General features: G+C 43.1%; 2 protein-coding genes across 10 annotated transcripts in view; one reads left to right on the top strand and one right to left on the bottom strand.

Moving 5' to 3' along the window:
* Positions 1-8,257, bottom strand: part of DIDO1 (death inducer-obliterator 1) — a 60,357-nt gene extending 52,100 nt beyond the window's left edge. For 3 of the 8 annotated variants that reach the window (XR_008469057.1, XR_008469056.1, XM_054218895.1), the window contains exons 1-2: positions 8,094-8,257; positions 5,554-5,680 (exon numbers count right to left, since the gene is read on the bottom strand). Coding sequence is in view for 1 of the 8 variants with exons in the window: in XM_054218895.1 (XP_054074870.1) it covers positions 5,554-5,680; positions 8,094-8,242 (276 nt within the window). In the remaining 7 variants the exon portion in view is untranslated. Of the gene's footprint in view, positions 1-1,842; positions 2,338-2,579; positions 4,067-5,553; positions 5,681-7,359; positions 8,063-8,093 lie in introns of those variants that run through there. The other 5 variants (XM_054218897.1, XM_054218900.1, XM_054218901.1 and 2 more) reach the window with 5 other exon arrangements.
* A 196-nt stretch (positions 8,258-8,453) lies between these two features.
* On the top strand, positions 8,454-16,065 carry GID8 (GID complex subunit 8 homolog). Of its 2 annotated transcripts, XM_054218911.1 has the most exons (6): positions 8,454-8,544; positions 9,748-9,877; positions 11,035-11,231; positions 11,726-11,923; positions 12,256-12,432; positions 15,603-16,065. In XM_054218911.1, exons 2-5 carry the CDS (start codon positions 9,760-9,762, stop codon positions 12,427-12,429), a joined length of 687 nt encoding a protein of 228 aa, XP_054074886.1. In that variant the 5' UTR covers positions 8,454-8,544; positions 9,748-9,759; the 3' UTR covers positions 12,430-12,432; positions 15,603-16,065. The 2 variants fall into 2 exon arrangements, with proteins under 2 accessions (XP_054074886.1, XP_054074885.1); XM_054218910.1 differs by having other exon boundaries at positions 12,256-16,065.
* Positions 16,066-18,868: the final 2,803 nt, after the last annotated feature.

An 18,868-nucleotide genomic window follows, 5' to 3' on the forward strand; every position in this document is an offset into this window, starting at 1 on the left:
AAGTGCACCAGCAAACAAAACTGGTGCAGATAGACACTACCACTTCTGTCAACTAAAACCCACCTAATCTCACTCTTGCTAGGTACCGTCCCTTCTTCCATTTTATCAGTTAAATTTTATAAACTCTCAGCCTAACCCCTATGATCCTTGTCCTTCCTCTCTCCACTCAGTAATTCTCACTGAAGTTTCAGGCTGTAGAGAATTATAATGGTACAGCTGTAAATTACAACTATAAAGACAATTACCATATTAAACCAGACACAAATTAACATAATCTACTGTCCGAAAAATCTTAGTAGTGGAGCAAGTAAGTAGAACAAACTACCTTTTGATGAGTCCACTAGACACTGAAAAATATTTATTCCATTTTATTTACTATTTTGGACTCATACAATTCTATTAGTATTGCTTTTCGGAGTTTCAGGGTGGTTTTTTTAAATTCAAAAGACATCTTTCAGTTGTATGAAAAGCACCCTCTGAAGCACTGTGTGAATGATAGGTATTATTTTATATTTGAACAGTTTTAAAATCTGTAGTATTTCGTAGTGTACATAAATTTGCAGCAGAGCAAAAACTTCATTTGCACACCAATAGAAATTAACTAAAATATCCCTTAACCGAAAACACAGAAACTTTATAAAAAAAATGTATTTAAATGCTAGTCTTGAAATCAACAATAATTCAATTTGTAAATCACTGGAGTCATGAGGTCTCAAAGTAGGCTGAAGGCTAACACAAGCCTTTATTCTTCCACCAAAGTGCATTAGAAAAACTTTTCTGTGCAAAATGTTTCTGGAACCATCAAGGGAAAAAATTTAAGGCCTAACTGTACAGCTATTTTGAGCGTACTTCTATATTTATTCCTATAGTAAGTTCCAAATGTCAAAGAACGATAACAAGCAGCTGGCATACATAGAAGTGGAGCAGAACCCAAAATATCTATTACAATTAACACTGTATATGTATGCTACGCTTGTACAGTAACTACACATTATAATTTTTCATTGACCAGCAATTAAATGGCTTAAAAAGCTCATAATTTTTGTTTTTTGAAGCTAAACCAATTCAAATTACCACTTACAAGAAAACTGTGTAAAACAAAGACAAGCAAACAGTAAAAAAATTCTCATAAAATAAAGCAAAATATAGAATATCAGCTGCCAAAGAATTTACTTAAATAAGGCTGTGATGATTAAATATTTTAAAAAAGCTATTTCTGCAAAAAAAATCCTAGATTATCCAGGGAAAAAAAAACAAAACCAACAAAACAAAACAAACACCACCCAGGGAAATTATGAATGCTATATACATCCTTTTGAGTTAAACAAAAGGAATCAGCATTTTTTGTCTCCCTGAGTTCCTAGAAGGAAAACATGAAAGCCCATGCAAGAAAAACAGCTTGTTACACTATTTTGAATTACTGAAGGTACAAACAGCAGGCAGAGTGTAACACACATTTTGTAACATATTGAAAAGATAGTAATGTTCTTTCCAATTTAAAAGTGACATGCTAAAAACGGTAAGATTTTCTTAACCCACTATTAAAATACAGCTATCACTTGGAGGTATAAACTGAAAACTACTTAACTGTATGAAAATAAATTTGGTCACCAAAGAATAGCTTTGTGTAAGCCAAATAAGCAGCTCCAAACTACTATCACCTCCAAGAGACAGTATTTAAGTACATTAACGCAAAGGGTGGAGAATGGTTACTGACAGGGAATTTACTAAATATTTAAAGCCAGACAACAATTACTGCTAAAAATTCAATCCCTCCTGTTTTCCCCTCACAAGGAAGTCACCAGAACTTCATATAAGTTCAACTTTTCTTGTGTAACTCACCAACGAGGAGATCACCTCCACTGCCCGGAGAACACACTCGTCACCTCAAGGCAGGTAACTCTCACTCCCACCCTCAGCAGCCTGCCCCCCCCGACCCCAGAACGAGTTTTTGGGGTGGTTTCTGGCGGCTCCCCGCACCCCGCCACCCGCCGGGCCCTCCTCCGGTATCAGGGCAACGGTGAAACTCAACGAAAAAGGCGGTTAAAAGTCGGTGGTGACGTCACGGAGAAGCTTGCCGGCGTCAGCTTGGATATGACGTCGATCGCCTCAGAGCACAACCGTCCTCTCCTTTTCCCCCCCAAGATGGAGGAACCCGCCTTCCAGCCCGCTCCGCCCGGGGAGGGCGTCCTCTCCGCTCCGGCCCAACCGCGTTAGGAGCTTACGGGGCGGCGGCTTTTAGCTTCCTCCGGGGCCCCCGCATCGAGTCGCCGACCTTCTCTGGAACCGGGCCAGGCCTCCGGCGTGCCCGCGCCCTGCAGCCGCACCGACGGTCCCCTGAAAACAGGCCGCGCCGCTTCCCTCAGCCGCCCCCCCCGCCTCCCCTCCCCGCCCCGCCCGGGGCCCTCTGGCCGCCCTGACCCGCACCGCCCGCCCGCCTCCATTTTCTAGTCGAGCCCAAAGGCGTCCAGGCCGGAGGAGGCGGCCGCCCCTTTTTCCGCGACCCCTCCGCCGCAGCGGCGGCCTCGCTCCCTTTCTCCTCCCGTCCCGGTGCTCCTCCGGTTGCCTCCCTCACTCACCGCGGGGAGGGGCTGGGGGATCTCGCCGCCGCCGCGGGTCTCAGCCGAGCCGAGCCGCCATTTCCTCCTCGCAACCGCTCCGGAGCGTTGGGCGGGGGCGCTCCTCCCCCGCTACCATAGAAACCAAGATGGCGGCCAACGGCAGCCTAGAGCGCCTCGCGTTGCGCACGGCTCCCGGAGGACTGTCAGTAGGCGTTGGCCCCGCCTCCCGGGCGGGCGGCGCGCGCTCCCTCACGGCGCGGCGGGAAGGGCGCGGTGGCCTCTCAGCCCGGCCCACGACCGGGCCCGCTCGTCTCCGTCCCCTCCGGCTGCAGGGGAGGCCGAGCCCTTCCCCACACGGCTGCCTGCGGAGTCCCCGTCCCCTCGGCTCTAGGCCGCCGCACGCTGCCGTCCTGCGGCGGCGCACAGCGCCGGTCACCTCAGGGCTTCCTGTGCAGGCGAGTGCTGCAGCATCAACAACGGCTGCTCCCAGTTCTCTTATCAAAAATACGGGGTGATCTTACCTCACAGGAATTGCAGTTTTATTTATTATTCGTGAGGTTGCAAGTGCCAAAGCAAAACTGCACAATAGCAGTGCCAAACACTGTTTTGCCCACAGCGACTTCTCTCACAGCAGCACAGCTTTGTCACGGGATTAACATGGCAGAGGAGCTTACCTGCAGCCCCAACTGCTCACATCAGCTATGCTCCCCACCTGTGCTTATTCCACTGGGGATTTCTTTTGTTTTCCTATTCTACTCCATCTGTTTTAGAAAATCAAATAGCAATTGCTGTAGACCTCTGGGTCCAGGTTATGGAGTGCTGTGGAAGGGAAGCGTTCAGCAGATCAGCTCATCCACTGCATGAAGGCTTCCCAGTAAACACCCTTTAAAAATGGTTAGGCTACTCAAAATGCTCTCCAGGATCCAAGCTGCTATAAATCATTACAGAGAGTTAACTCCCATTTACATGTTTTGTTCCTACTGTCAGGTTTGTGATATTAGCCATCAGAAGCACCTACGTCCCACAGGCACTGAGGGGTCCGATGGTTTACAGGCAGACCCACAAGGCCATGCAGACACTCCTGACCTGGACATCCGAAGAGCCTTTTAGGCAGCTGGAGGTGTGAGATTTGGCTCTTTGATTAACCCTGATCCTGCACATTTTTCCTGATGTGTTGATAACACCAATTGCAGTTGGATTCCAGATAGGTGCAGTGTTTACTAAGATGAATTAAGGAATGAAAACATGTGGAAACATAAAAGCATACTTAGCATTAATTCTATAGAATTACAGCATTCTATCAAGTATTTTGATTACATCTTTTAGAAGTCTACATTCTATATACAAGACTTCTGGTGGTAAAAGCCCAGGATAATTTTGCAAAAGCTACTATTAGCTTTTCACCTGATAGCATAGTCAGCCTCTTTCTCCACCTGTAAAACTGGGCAGCATTAATACTTACTTCACACAGGAACACCAAGAGGTAAAAAAAACCCAACAGATTCCTGTGCAAAAGTACAAGACACCATGATTAAAGGCAAGCAGAAGTTTAATTTTTGTTCTGCAACTACAGAGCTACAATAAATCAAAAGCACGTGGAGGGGAAATACCTTATGATTCAGTAGATCAAGCTGCACTGTGATTTATGCCCTGGGAAAAGCTGATAACATATTGTTAACGGACAAATTTAGCATCTAGGGAGTGCTCAAACCCAGGACTTGCACACCAAGGGATGGGAACATGCAAAACAAGGGATTGCACACCAGCAGTGAACAGGGGATCCTGCAACAGCAGATCCAGCAGTGAAACCGATATTAAATTCCTCTTACACGCATTTGGTAAGAGGCTTACACCGTCTCAACGTAACACCGATTCACTTTGCACATCCAGTGAACACCATCTAAGGCACATCACACTTCCAGCCCACAAAACCCTACATCTTTGTGTTAAAGTCCAAGTCAGAGTATCTGCCTCTGCTGACAAAACACCTGTGTCACCTTCACTTAAATGGTACCATCAGCACCTCAGTCCTTTCCCTGCCTCATTCCCTTCCTAATTCTTTTCCTGTTAGAGCCTAATTTCCCTTAACATGAGAAATTTACTCCTGGGTTACTGGTCTGAATCTGCATTGTCCTGGCAGCACACAGGAGGAGCTTTTTTGGGTACCCACGTAACACAAGTTTTGTTTCAATTTAGGCCTCCTGTCATATAACACGACGATAGTTTCTAATTGGTTCGAACTGAAAACACTGCTGGGAGATTCTAGCGGAGATTAATGACTATCAATCAGCATCTAAAACAGTCTAATAAGCACCTTATCTATCTCTCCTTCTTAAATACCGGAGAAGCTTATGCTAAGATATCTACAAATGCCTCAGCACTAACTCTCCTTAAAACTTTTCTCCACTGCTTCCCAAACTTTTCCCGCGATAAGGCAGTCAGTACACTGAGACTTTCCTCTGCAGCAGATACATCTTTATTTGTTTATCCCTTACGTTTCCCCAATTATTCTTTCTTAAGCTTTGGATGTCTGCAAATTGGCCTGATTTATATTTGTAGTGTCTCACACAAGGGTCTTTAGGTGCAACCCATAAAACTACAATTTGTGACAGGCACTAAGGCATCATCTTCATGTTGCACAGAGATGGTGTCCCCAGATCTGGGGTGTCACTTCTGCTCTCACCCACCTTTCCCTTCACCAAGATAGCAACCTTTTCCAGTGTTTGAAGATGCGAAACCCTTAAATATAAAACTTACTTTATGCTCACCCTTTCTCTCAGCACTTCCTCACCGAATGTTCTGGTGAGCCAATTTCAGCAGTCAGGTAAACACCAGAGACAGAGTTAGCCCATGAAAAGAGTAGGGATGAAAGCAAACAAGCAAGTTCTCTTCCCCTCCTCCATCTCTGCCAGGTGTTGTGGGTTTTTTAACAGATAATTGATTATTTTAAGTCAGGAGAGACTAATTTTTGTTGGCTGTGCTCAAGCTTTACCTTTTGTTGTGAAAAAAGGGCTCTGTCCTCAGAGTTCAGCACTTCACTCAAAATAGGTAAGTCAGGTGTCAAGGTAGTGTATCTTCTGGGTCCTTGATCCTCCAAGGCTCCTGATAGTTCATTTTTCCTAAAGATTAGATGAACACAGAGAAATACTTTACTGAGGGTTAAGCATATTGACATAAATAAAGCAACCCCCTTTCCCTACCTGCTGACAGAAACTTGCAGATTTTTTTTTTCCCCCCCTCCAATTCTAGGTAAACTCTCTCCCCCTCCCTACAATATATAGCTTTTTTTGCAGGGATTTTTGAGACTTCTCCAGGAATTAGTGATTTTGGTTTGGGATTCATTCCATTCAACTCCAAATATCAGTGATCAAAATACCTCTTTGAGATTAGGATTTATCAAATCCTAATCCATGTAAAAATTCTACAAACTGCACTGAATTACAGTTATTATATATTTCTTTTCATCTCAGTTTCGTAGTCTTGCCCAAAAATCCAACTTTCCATGTTATTACTGCCCTAATTACTGCAAGATTCTTGTAGGACTGTGGCATATTGAAGGCATGGAATAGTTTCCTGAAAGCAAAGTAGTTTGTTTCCATGCATTTTAATCCAACTTTGGAGTCACAGAAGTATCCTGCAAGGTTTCCCCTGAGTAGTAAAAGAAAGTTTTGGTTCCACCTTTGGGCAGAATGTGAGGGTTTTTAACAGAAGTTAGGCTTTCGTGCTAGGAAAAGAGGGAACAACGTAGGAAGCTTTTGCCCTGAACTGCTGCACAGCTTTGTATCTTCCTATCCCCATCTTAATTTTGCGAGGTTTAACAAACGAAAGCCATGCAAGTTTGTTATTTCCAAATCCTTGGGTATTCCAGGCTATGAAGCACAGGGAACACAACCATTCCTCTTCACTAAAGACAGACACAGATATTATACATGGGGCAATTAAACACTTATTCAGTGAGAAACAAATTAAAAAGGGGAATACAGAAGGTGACAAGGCAGCTTTCTATCAGGAAAGAAAAAGTATAAAATATGTGTCATTTATTACTTAAGATACTGCTTATTCCCCCAAACACGCACTTTTTATTGCGCCCAGAACATTAGTAGGGAAAAAAGGCCTGTATCTAGATAAAGGAATAATAGTTCTATAAGCTTTTTATATACTTTGGATTTTAACACATTGGGCTAGTGCTGCCTTCAAAAAAAAGGTATCACTACAAGGAGTACTATCTAACCAAATATAAACAACTCATGCATTAGTCACTTTGTTTTCAGACTCAGTAAGAAAATGCTTCAATAGTAACATTCAAAGTGCGTTTGTTACAACTAAAGTGCCTGTAAAGCCTCTTTTCTCAAAAAAAGCTCAGTTTCTAAGAAGGTTTTATGTTACGAGAAGCATCAAAAAATTAGGGAAAGCATTCAAAAGGGAAAAAAAAAAGAGAAGGCAGCTGGCCATAATATTCTGCACAGAAAGATAAAAAAACTCGTTTTTTGTTAACATTATGATCAGAAAAAATGCCAACTCCTAAAAATATTTAAAAAAAGCCCCACCCCAAACTGTTTTTCATGACAAGCAAAACCTCAACTCAGGAGGGGCCTTTAGCCCCTTTTTACTTTTCTTTACCTCAGGGACAATAAAGGGGGAAAGGGACATTTCTGTTGCAGTTGGTTGAACATCCCAACCTGGGACAAAAGAGGTGTCGGCACCTCACACACTGCCACACGGCACCTCACGCCCATTTCAGCTTAGTTATTTGATATAGTGTGCTACTTATTAGAAAGCAATTACACCTGTTCTTTACCTGTAAACGGCAATTGCGGTATGAATTACACCCTGGTGCCTCCTCTCTGCTTGGGGTGCGCTTCCCTCTCCAGAGGAGCCACAAACCCTCCCGGAGGGGGGGGGACACCTTCCTCCGCTCCCTCTTTATTGCAGAAACTCCTCCTTTTGGGGAGGAGCCGGCAAGAACCAGGCGGGACAGCGGAGCCCAAGAGAGATTTCCAAGGCTACGGGTTCAAAAAGAGAGGCTGAACGTTGATGTTTGAGTTAAGTGACGTTCATTGCGGTTTTAGCCCGAAGAAGAGCCCTCTCCGTCCGTAGGAACCACTTGCCACGCTGAACCTTTCTTTGTCACGGGGCTAACAACTGTGTTATTAAATACTTGAAGTTCTTTGGCCAAAACTCGGCATTGTTTACGAACTCGGAGGTTTGTTTGCGGAAATAAGTTAAAATAATAAATTATTGATGACATTGTGGATTTTCGCAGTTTCGATGTAAGGACAATCGGAATTAAAGTGTGTTTTGGAGGCTGCGCTTTATGGCACAGTTACAAAAACAATAATCACGGGATGATTTAGGTTGGAATTGACCTTATAGCTCATTTAGTCCCACCCCCCTGCCCTGGGCGGGGACACCCCCGCTGCACCGGGCTGCCCAAAGCCCGTGAAAAACGAGTGATTGGATCCATGTCCCCAGTCTGTGTAAGTCAAATTACATTTTTGAGGAGTATCGTTTGCAGCACGTCAGAATTTGTACCTCTTGAGGCCATTGAAACACCCAAACGGCGGCGTTGCCTCGGCCGTGACCCCCCCGGGCGCGGCGGCGGCGGATCGGGAGCTCTGCTCAGCTCTCCTCCGCAGCCCAGCCTGCCAACAGCAGCGGAACCGGCACAACCATACACACATGTACCTACAGCGGCCCTTCTCCCCCGCGTTGTCCCAGCGGATCGGCTCCTGCCGGGCCCGGCCCCGCGGCGGCCCGCCCCGCGCCGTCTCTATGGTCCCGGCTCCCCGCTGGAGGGCCGTACCGGCACGGCCAGGCGGACGCTCTGGCCCGAGAGACGGCTCTATGGTTGCGTGTTCTCGCCCTTCTCCGGGCGCTGATTGGCTGGGAGGACGGTTCTCGCGAGACCCGCGCGCCAGCGGCCTGGCGGAGGCGGTGGAGGGGCCCGCGTTCGTGCGTCGGAGCCGGCAGCGCCGCGCGCTCGGTAAGATGGCGCCGGTGGATCCGCGCCTTCCCTCAGGGGACGGGGGCTGGCGGGGCGCTTCGCCCGGCGCGGCGGGATGGCCCGCTGTCACCCGCTGCGGGCGGTGGGGAGGCGCCGGGCCTGTGGCGAGCAGGGCCGAGTGCTTCGGTGGCCCGGGCGCTGCGGAGGGCCAGGTCGGGGGCGGGCGGGAAGGTCGCGGTGCCCCGGCGGGCGGGGACCTCGTTGGGGTCGGGCCGCCGCAGCCCGTTGAGGCGGGAGCCCCTTTCCCTTCTCGACGCGTAGTTGAGAGCGACGTGAGCGGGGGGCCGGGGACCGATCGGCCCCTTAGGCGGCCCCGGGCTGAGCTGCCTCCCGCTGCCCAGCTTCCTCGGGGCCAGCGGGGCTTTGGCCGTAGTTTAGAAGGAGAAAAACCTGTGGGAAACCGGCCGTTGCTGGGAAGGCGCGCTGCCGCTCGTGTTGGTCTGAGAGGGGTGGCGGTGCCTGTTGCTGCTGTTGTCGCCGCCTCTCCTCCCCCTTCCGCTGCCCCTGCGAGCGTGACTTGAAGGTAGAAGTGATTAAATGCCGGCTTTAGCGAAGCGCTTTGCTCCCAAAGCTGAAAAAAATATAGTCGAGAAAAATACTAGGAGATACCACTTTAGTAGCGTTGACGTGTTGACAGGAGTACTTTTTGGGACAGCAAAGCTAAGCTAGTGTCTTTTAGTTGTACATTGGATAACATATCACACACAGATTTGTAGCTTTACAAAACTGGAGCTGTTCCATCTCAGTTTTGGTGAAAATTTTAAAGTAACTATCGTTTACATAGGCTTTGCTTTAAGGATTTGTTACGTTTTTTTCTGGCTAGCTGTCAAACTGTTTGATTCATTTGTGTCAGTTTGTGATGCTGTGTGTCCTGTCTAACTTGTAAACAAGGTTTATTTGGAGTGAATTTAAGAGTAACTACAAGAAGATGGTATTTGAATTTTTTATTCTGACACTTGATGAAAGCAGCTTTAGAGACTGACTAGGAGATGTTAAAGAGTGCAGGAACAAGGAGGAGAAAAATGTAAAATTGTGGTTTGAGATAAAAGGGTTTCTTTTGGGTTATTAATTTAAAAGATATCATAAAAAAAGTATGAAGATGGTAGTAACACAGTGCTTATACACCTTAAACTAACTTTCCTCTTCAATCATGTTAAATGAGATGCTTTTCTTTTCTTGTAGTAAGAGTCCAGGATGAGTTATGCAGAAAAACCTGATGAAATCACAAAAGATGAATGGATGGAAAAACTTAATAACTTGCATATCCAGAGAGCAGACATGAACCGCCTTATCATGAACTACCTTGTTACAGGTAAAAACGAGTAGTATGCTAGGAGGCTCTTAAATGCATGTCACTTACTTTTTCAAGACAGACGCTTTTGGCTAGAATATGCTCTAGATGGAGTGACTTAAGGACTTTGAGGACTTAGTGATTGCTGTTGGGTTCTCTTAGCAATGTACAACTGCTCTTGTGTTCTCTTAAGTGGAAACTGACTAAAATTCAGAGCAGTTGTCATGCAGTAGAAGTGATGTTATCAACCTTAACTCTTCTCCTAAAAGATGTAGAAAAGAAAGTATTTTCTGGAATGCTGTTAACAAACATTACCTGCTTTTGTATGATGTCCTTTTTTGTGCCATTAAAACAGAGTTCAAGATATGTTGCAGTCGTTAGATAGTACTCTGAAAGCTGCACAGAACAGCTATCAGAAGCAAGTTTTAACTAGAAAGATAAACTGTAAAAGGGCACTGTTGTCAAAATAGTTTGAGAACAGAAATATTAACCCCTGCAGGATGTAGGCTAACTTTATATTTGGAACAATCAAAAACCCTCGGAAATTGTCCCTAGCAATTATAATGCATACCAGCACAGTAAGCTATGCTAGGGTGGAGGCATCTGTATCCGATCTACACCCTTGTTTACACTGGTGTGTAAGTGAAGCCTGTGGGGTGAAGGAAGAGCATCTTAGTGGTGTAGATCATTTTTGTGTGTATGAAAGCATGACTTAGGATTTCAAACAGCTGCTGTAACTTTTAAAAAAATATAGTGTTAGTACAAGACAGCAAAATGCATTTTCTTTTTCTGTTTCTTCTCAGTAAAGCTGCTAGGTTTGTGTAAACAAATTGAGGGTCTGGAGGGAGAAGTAAAACCACTCACATTTTGGAAATCCCATTTTGGAATAAGTACACTGCTCTATTGAAATACAAAACAAGCTTTCAAGTTAAGAGTTATCAGACTACAAGTTGCATGCGTCCTTAGAGAATGAGGGCACTTGAGTTAAGAATGAATTAAGCATGTACTGCTGGATGCCTGTTGGATAAACACCTATTTAAATAAGAATTTTTCAGAATTTCAGACTTAATCTTTAAACCCCCAAAATGAACAAACAATACTCAAATCTTTTAATTTAAGCTGATTTTTTTGAAGTGTTTCATAAAATATATTTTATAGGTAAAATGTTTCTATTTCAGAGGGCTTTAAAGAAGCAGCAGAGAAATTTCGAATGGAGTCTGGAATTGAACCCAGTGTTGATTTAGAGACTCTCGATGAAAGAATAAAAATTCGAGAAATGATATTGAAAGGACAGATTCAAGAAGCCATTGCATTAATAAACAGCCTCCATCCAGAATTGTTAGATACAAACAGATATCTTTACTTTCATTTGCAGGTAAGGACAGGTGGCAAACGTGATTTTTGTTTTAGAGGTTGCGGAGAGACCGGGGAAAAAGGGGTGCAGGTTTTACGAGTATGTTGGGAGGTTTGGACATGGATGTTTGTTCTTGGCATTGTTCTGTAGCAACGGGAGACTCTGTGGCATGATGCAGGAACCATCATATACAATGAGTAATGTGAAAATTTAGCAGCAGTGCCCTGTGACTTGCCAACTTCCAATCACTGTTAGTCTGAATTTCTAGTAGTTCCTTTAGTAACACATCTTTTCAAAACCCCTTACTCAAAAGCGTTGGGTTACCTTTTTCGGTAGATTTTGTAGACAGGTCTACTGCTCCTTGTCTCACACATTGAGAAGAATTGACCTCAAACTGCCAAATTATGGATTAGCGTTTGTCTCAGATTACAAATTTACATTTGAAGATTACAGTCTTGAAAAACTGCAGATTTGTTAATTTGTTTAGCTAATATTGCTTTGTCTTTTGTATGTAGCAGCAGCATTTGATCGAACTGATTCGGCAGCGTGAGACAGAAGCAGCTCTGGAATTTGCTCAGACCCAATTAGCAGAACAAGGCGAGGAGAGCAGGGAATGCCTGACAGAAATGGAGCGTACACTGGCTTTGCTTGCCTTTGATAATCCTGAAGAATCACCATTTGGAGACTTGCTTAACATGATGCAGCGACAGAAGGTAGTCCTTTCTCAAAAGGAAATTGATGTCTTTTATTCATATGTAGTGAAAATGATGTCCAAATATTTTTTAAATGTTTAGAAAAAAATCTATTTAGTGGTATGCAGAATAACAGAAGTATTTCTTAAGCAAGATTCAAACCAAAAAGCTGTTAATGTATTCAACTACTTGGCTCTCTTCCTTGTTTTCTTCAGGCTCGTAGTTTATGGAGCTTTATCCTGACCATATTCTGAGGAATTAGCTCACTAGGTGTGATCTTTCCAGTGTCTGTATGACATTAGCAGTATTAATCATAGAAAAACTATTACTGAACTCCAGTATTTCTTTTCCAGGTATGGAGCGAGGTTAATCAAGCTGTTCTAGACTATGAAAATCGTGAATCAACACCCAAGTTGGCAAAATTACTGAAACTACTACTGTGGGCTCAGAATGAGCTGGACCAGAAGAAAGTGAAATATCCCAAAATGACAGACCTCAGCAAGGGGACGATTGAAGAACCCAAGTAAAATGTGTGCAGATGGACATCAAACAATCTTAGTACTGCACAGTATACATTTATATCAGTCTGTGACTGAAATATTTTTACTACAGTACAGCACTCAATTCAGATTTTTCAATGAACATCTAATTTGAAGGGAGAAAAGTCCCTTTTAAATGCTGCAAAAACTGCATTGAAAGGCGCTGTATCTCTTTGAAAGTCTGACTTAGGCTATGCACTATAATACATTTTTAAAAACAATTAAACAGGACAGAAAAAATAGCATTTTTAAAAGTACAGAACTCAAGCTTTCTAATTGGCTACTGATGCCTAGTTTAGTGGCCAGTGAATTAATACGGAGTTATATTGGCAACTATTCAGTTAAGTTTAACTGTCTCCTGTTTGAAATGTGTATATAGAACAGTGAATATTTTCTACCTTTAAGTTATAGGCAGACATACATTCCCCTTAAAAGTAACTGGTCAAGTTTTCATCTATAAACTTTGCAGTAAGGTCAACCTTTTGCTTAGGAAGTAGTGTACAAACTTGTAAATCATAATTTAAGGACTTTTTTTTTTTTCCTTGTTTCTGACTTTTTGGTGCTTTATATGGTGAGAGCTATGTTCATAATGGATCAGTGACCCATCTTTTCAGGAGGAGTATTGTTGGAAATAAGGGTTTTTTTCTTAATTTTCACGAATGACCAAAATGGCCCCCAGAGGCATTTGAAGGTTTTTGTTAGCAGGGGGCTTTCCCCCCGATATTAAACTTGCAGCTGTAGAGACTGCAGTGATTCCACTAAAGCTTTGAAGGCCCCTGGATGTTTGTAAGCTGAAAGACAGGCTTGTGTTAGGAGATCAAGTGCGGGGGAGAGATGCTCGTTGAAGCCTCTGATGCATCATCTTGTGCAGGATCTGCCTTTGTGCTTGCTGAATAAGAATCGTAGTTTTAGAGCTACTTGGGCTGTTTTTATGCCTTGAGCTGAGCAGAGCAGGGCTGTCTAAAACCAGAATTTTTCTGTTTTCTCAATTCTTCCATACCTTTCTGAAGAGATGCAGTTCATCTTCACCTGTATTTGTTTACTGACTGTCCTCACTCCAGTTAGGATTATAGTTCTAATGTTTTACATGTGAAGTCCAGACTTTCAAGTCAACAAATGGTAATCTTCTGGGTATGGGATGTTCTGGTCAACTGAATTTTGCAGCACTGTACGCTGGTATATATCCAGTGGTAGTAAGCACTAATCTTGCCAAATCAATCTCTAGATTTTTTTGGTCCGTATATCAAGTTATTACAGATTTGGTCAACAAAGACCGAGCTGATGGGTGAAATAGTTTAACATCATGAGACACTGGCAGTTGTCACACCAGTCCCATACTGTACATAATCTTGTCTTGTATGGTAGATATTACCCTGTAGAATGAAACTTAGTTTTCACTTAATTTTACTGGAATACTTAACGCATTAAACTGTATAAAGCTTTGCAGATACACCTGATTTATGGAAACTAACAAAACCTGTTACTGATTGCATTACTGTGAACACTGTTTACTTGTGTAGCTATCTTTTTGTGGGGGGAAACCGTTGTTTGCTAAGCAGCTATTAGAGATGTGGAGCGCCAAGGTTAAGCTAGATGATGGATATAACAAAATTTGTTCCCATTTATTCCCAATCGTTCTGTTCTCCACTTTGAGGCATTTGTAGTATGGAGGTCTTAAAGTTTATGCATAACAAACAAGCTATCAGTAGCCCCCCCCCAACTACAGCAGCAGTCTGGCTTTCCTTCACACCCAGGCTGGTTATTCTAACACCAAACTTTTAACAGTTGTGGTTTGTTTTTTTTTTTAATTCTTTTTTTGGCTTTTTCCAGTCGGTTGATGTCTAAAAACCATGTATAACTTTTAGTTTGTGAGAAACTGTATGGTTAATGTAACTTTGTTTAATAACAAACTGCAGAAACAAAACTGGAATAGCTCTAATTTCTTCATCTATAACTGATCAGCTTTTCCTCTGTTCTGACGCTTGTGTTGCTGAATCTCATTGAAAGCTTCTCCCGGATGAAGTGGAAAGTGGTGCGTTTTTGTGGCATGACTAGCATTTTTCTCCATGAGAAGTGCAGTATTACAGTCCTGGTTGAGAAGTTCACTGTACTTCTAGAACGCTACATTAATTTCATATAGTATTTGGGCAAAGATTGAGCATAGATTACTTGAATTTTCACTAGCTTGGGTTTTTTTTCCATTAAAAAATAAACATGTTTTTTAAGGGGTTTAATATAAAATTAGTATAGAACTATTTCACTTTGTTTTTATGAACATGCCACATTGATAAGCAGCTTTAATCTGTAAAGTTTTTGGTAACTGCAAGAAAATATTCGAAAGCTATGCATTTTAGAGAAAGCATAAAGGTAGTGATAATGGTACTTCTAAGGATCTTTATATTAGTGTATATAAAATAGTTTGCATATACAAATATAATATATAATCTGTTTGAAATATTCTTGAATGGTAGGGGCTGTGAAACATATTATAATTTATGGAAATATTGTACACAGTAAACAGACCTCTCAGTACACGAATGAACTTTTGTCATATGCATGAGAAATGTCTTATTTGGTGACTACTAATGAATGGGATTTTGTTAACCCATTTTTGTTAGATAACCACTTTAACAAATACTATTAAATGCCACTTTGATCAGTTTGCTTTAGTGTAAAAATACATATTTTGTTCCACTTAATTTAGAACAATATGAAATGACTTTTGTAAGAAGATTTGTTCCAAACTCAGCGGTGGCAAACAAATCTGGTAATTAAATGTGGTACACTACACTCATTCCTCCCCCCAGCCTTTCCTTTGTTGGAAGCAAATAAGATTTTTTTCATTAATGCTATGGACACGAAGCAGTTGGGTTTGTAAAATAACCTGTCTCATATGCCTCTGCAGCAAGGCTGTATATCCAGTGTGTTTTGATTAGGCTACAAATCTCTTCCCTTTTCCAAAACCTGTCACCTCCCTCAGAACTGTCGTCTTAGCTGTTACCGTGTTTCTTTTCTGCCTGTCAAATCTAAGCTGAGCTGTGGTTGCTTCTCTTGTGCAATGGAGTCATTTTGGAAGGGTGGGGGATAACGGGTTTCCATGAAGATGAAGTACCGGTGGTACTTTCTGAGAAATACTCACTGAACTGTTTAATTTTATATAGCTGGAAAACCAGAGGCTGCCGCACAGAAACTAACAGCTGAATTTTAAGTAAAGCATTTCCTCAAGACTTTTGAAGAGGCAAACTTAGACAGCTTGAAACCAGGTGAAGTACCTCTCTCTCTTTAAGACGATTTCATTGAAATGCTTTCAGCTCCTTCCACCCACATGAAAAGAAAAATTGAAATGAATGTGGAGAGCACTTATGTAGCATTTAAGATGTGTGAAATTGCCTGGAAAGAATTCTGTCTCCTTTCCACTCCTTGTACATACAGGGGAAGCCATTACATTATTCTAGGACGATTTTACTGTTTTTAATTTGTAAAATTTATGCTTTGTATGCTTGAGTATAAGCTTAAAAGCATTACTTAAAATCCTTGACTAGTAGATGAGTGTTGCTCGACTTATTTCAAACCACTTTCTGTCCAAGTTCGTTACAAAGCTTATTAAATTGAGTTGGAGCGTGATCCCTGTGTGTCTTATCTTCACGGGTAACGGGGCCACCTGCTCTTAAGCAGCCTTGAAATACCTCAAAGAATATAAAAGGATACGGAATCATATTTTGCCCGAAATCTGCCTTTAGGCTACAGCAGGTTGAGACGGGTCCGACCTGCGCTGTTGGTCTCTTCCATCCCGCAGCGATGTCACTGGTCAGTATTTGTTTCTGCTGTAATTTTCTGGAGGAGGGCCGAGGAGGGTTGATGGCTGTTGCGGAGCCGTGGTGTCCCCAGTCCTGCTCCTCAGCTGTGCCCAGACAAAACACACAGCTTCACCCTCAAAAGGATTTGTATTTCTCAAGGGACATGTTTAGGTGCTAGAAACTATTTTTATTCCTTTCCTCTCCCCTCCTGCCTTCATCTAATTAACAATAAGGACAAGATTGGCCGAAGTGCCACTGATACCATCAGACACCTCCGAACCAGAAGGCCCCGTGCGTTCTCCATCACGCTCCTCGTGTGAAATGGGGATTCCAACAACCTGCTGCTGCCTTACACCCACCCGGAGCAGTTCCTGCACGGGAGCTGCTGTTCGCTTCAGAGCAGTCTCCATTTATCAACTTCCCTGATCATTTGCTTACTTTTCAGCATTTTACTGTCTGCAGCGGTTTTGCAAAGTTGCATTATTTAGCACTGGAAACCACGTGCATTTTCTTCAGACCGTGGGTAAGTTGCGTTGAGGCTGCTCTTGGTCAGTGGGGACCTTCCAAGCTGCGGTTGGACTGTCCTTTCAGACACAGCAACTGCCCCTTATGGAATGTGTGAGCCCATTTCTCCTCTCAGACCCCCTTTGGGATTTGGTCTGGATCTGTGCTTAGCTCCATAAAACCATTGTCTGGATGAACTTCAGTGATGGTAAATGTCAGCTCAAATATTGACCCAGTAATCTTTGGTTTAATCTTTTGACTAGGCTGAACACAGGAAAAAGGAGAGCAGATCGGTGTTCTTGCATCAGATTATTTTCTGTAGTCAGCACCTGTCTTCTGAACCGATTCCATTTGCCATTTCGTCAGCTCGGTGGGAGGCTTGCTTCCAGAAAATTCTGCAGCAGTAAAAGGAGTGATGTCTCTGTTTTCACTTTTTAAACTTATTTATTTGCAAGTGATGGATGTTACGCTCAACCACTTTTTTAACTGCAGCTATTTTTGACAGTGAAGCTAGCTTCTTACGTGAGACGGGCGTTAGTCAAAGCAGCTATTCATCGCGGAGGTGATGTTGAGTGGTACAAGGAGTGGACCTGGAAGGGTACAACAAATAAAGAAAACTTTGTGCAATGTGTTTAATTTCTAAATTGAATCATTATTTCAGTAAGTTAGTAGCCAATGTTGCAGTGTCTGCTGGAGGTTCTTGCATCCCACAGCACTGAGACTTGTAGTAAATCATACAGGAGTATGAGTTAATAAGTATTCTGTACCTGTGATTACCGCAGCATGGCCCAAACCTCCTTCTGAGCTTTTTACACGGATTTCACTTCAGTTACATCAGCACTCATCTCCCCTCCTGCCTCGAATTAACTCCAAACATATACACTATTTAAAAAAAACCATATTGAACAATGGTTTTGATTTTTGGCTGCATTTTACCATGACTTGGCTCCCTCTTCTGGATATGGGCTCAGTAGCAGAATGAATAAAAATATTTTATAGTTTCCAGTTTCCTGCCCAAATAAAGGGAGGAAAGGCTACAATGGGACGAAGGCTGAGCCTGTAGTTACTACACATGGTTCCCCTCAGCTTCCACCTGTACCCAAGCTGCTTGGATTTGGTTTCTGTGTTGTTAGCGGGTCTGTGCAACGTGTGTGACTCTGTCACGGGCCTTTGGGGGGAGATCTCTCCTCTGAGGAAGAAATGCTGAAGCAAATGACAGAGTATGATTTTATGATTTGTAATTTATTTTTTTTTTTACTTTTGTCAGCCCTGGTGACCTCCTTCTTGAGTTGTTTCTGTGGCATATGAGGAGCCTTTTGCTACTTCACTGACTAAGGTTTAGCTTAATAATACTGTTACCCCTCTTGATTTAAGTAGCCAACTGCCCTTCAGGGACCTGCAGAGTGTTTGTGTTCGGAGAAGAATGGGTGAGTTTGCTAAACATTGGTCTGCTACAGCCTTCATTTTAATGATCACTTTACAGGCAGCTGTCTGCAGGAGTAGCAGAGGGGAGATGCCTGCCCCACACCTTGTACTTTTTGGTGCAGCCCAGCAGCTCCAGTGCCTTTCCCAAGGGCCGTGTACGACCTTGGCCAGGAGGTGCAGGAGCTTCTCCATCCTTCCCTGGCCTGAAGCTTTGCCATGCCTGCATCCAAGCTGCTCTCGGCCCCTGAACAACGTCTTCACAAAGCTCCTCCGCTGGCTCATTCAGGTTCCTGAAGTGAGTCATGAGTCCTCTTGTGTTAGACTGAGATAACCATGATTTTAATTATCTTTTTCCGTAAATGAATCTGATTATCTCAGATCTTACTACAGCAAGGCAACAGCTCCATCCAAAGAGTTAAATCAGGCTGTAACAATAGTGATTCCTGTTTATTTTTGCATTGAATTCTTTGGATGGGAATATCATATTCAGTTCTAATCCTTAAAAAGCAGAGGCGGAGACTTTTCTGCTGTCAAAACCATGAAAGCTGGAGGAGCAGGGTCTGTCTCACCAACGGTAATGTTGCACTTTCCAGGTATCAGAGGGAGAGGAGAGACCCTGTTTAGCCCCCTGTGTAGCCCCGCTCGGATGGGGATGTAAATATTTACCGGAGGCGGAGAAAAAATAGAAAAAAAGAGGAAAA

The sequence above is a fragment of the Rissa tridactyla genome, chromosome 12 (genome assembly GCF_028500815.1).
Source record: "Rissa tridactyla isolate bRisTri1 chromosome 12, bRisTri1.patW.cur.20221130, whole genome shotgun sequence".
NCBI classification, from domain to species: Eukaryota; Metazoa; Chordata; class Aves; order Charadriiformes; family Laridae; genus Rissa; species Rissa tridactyla.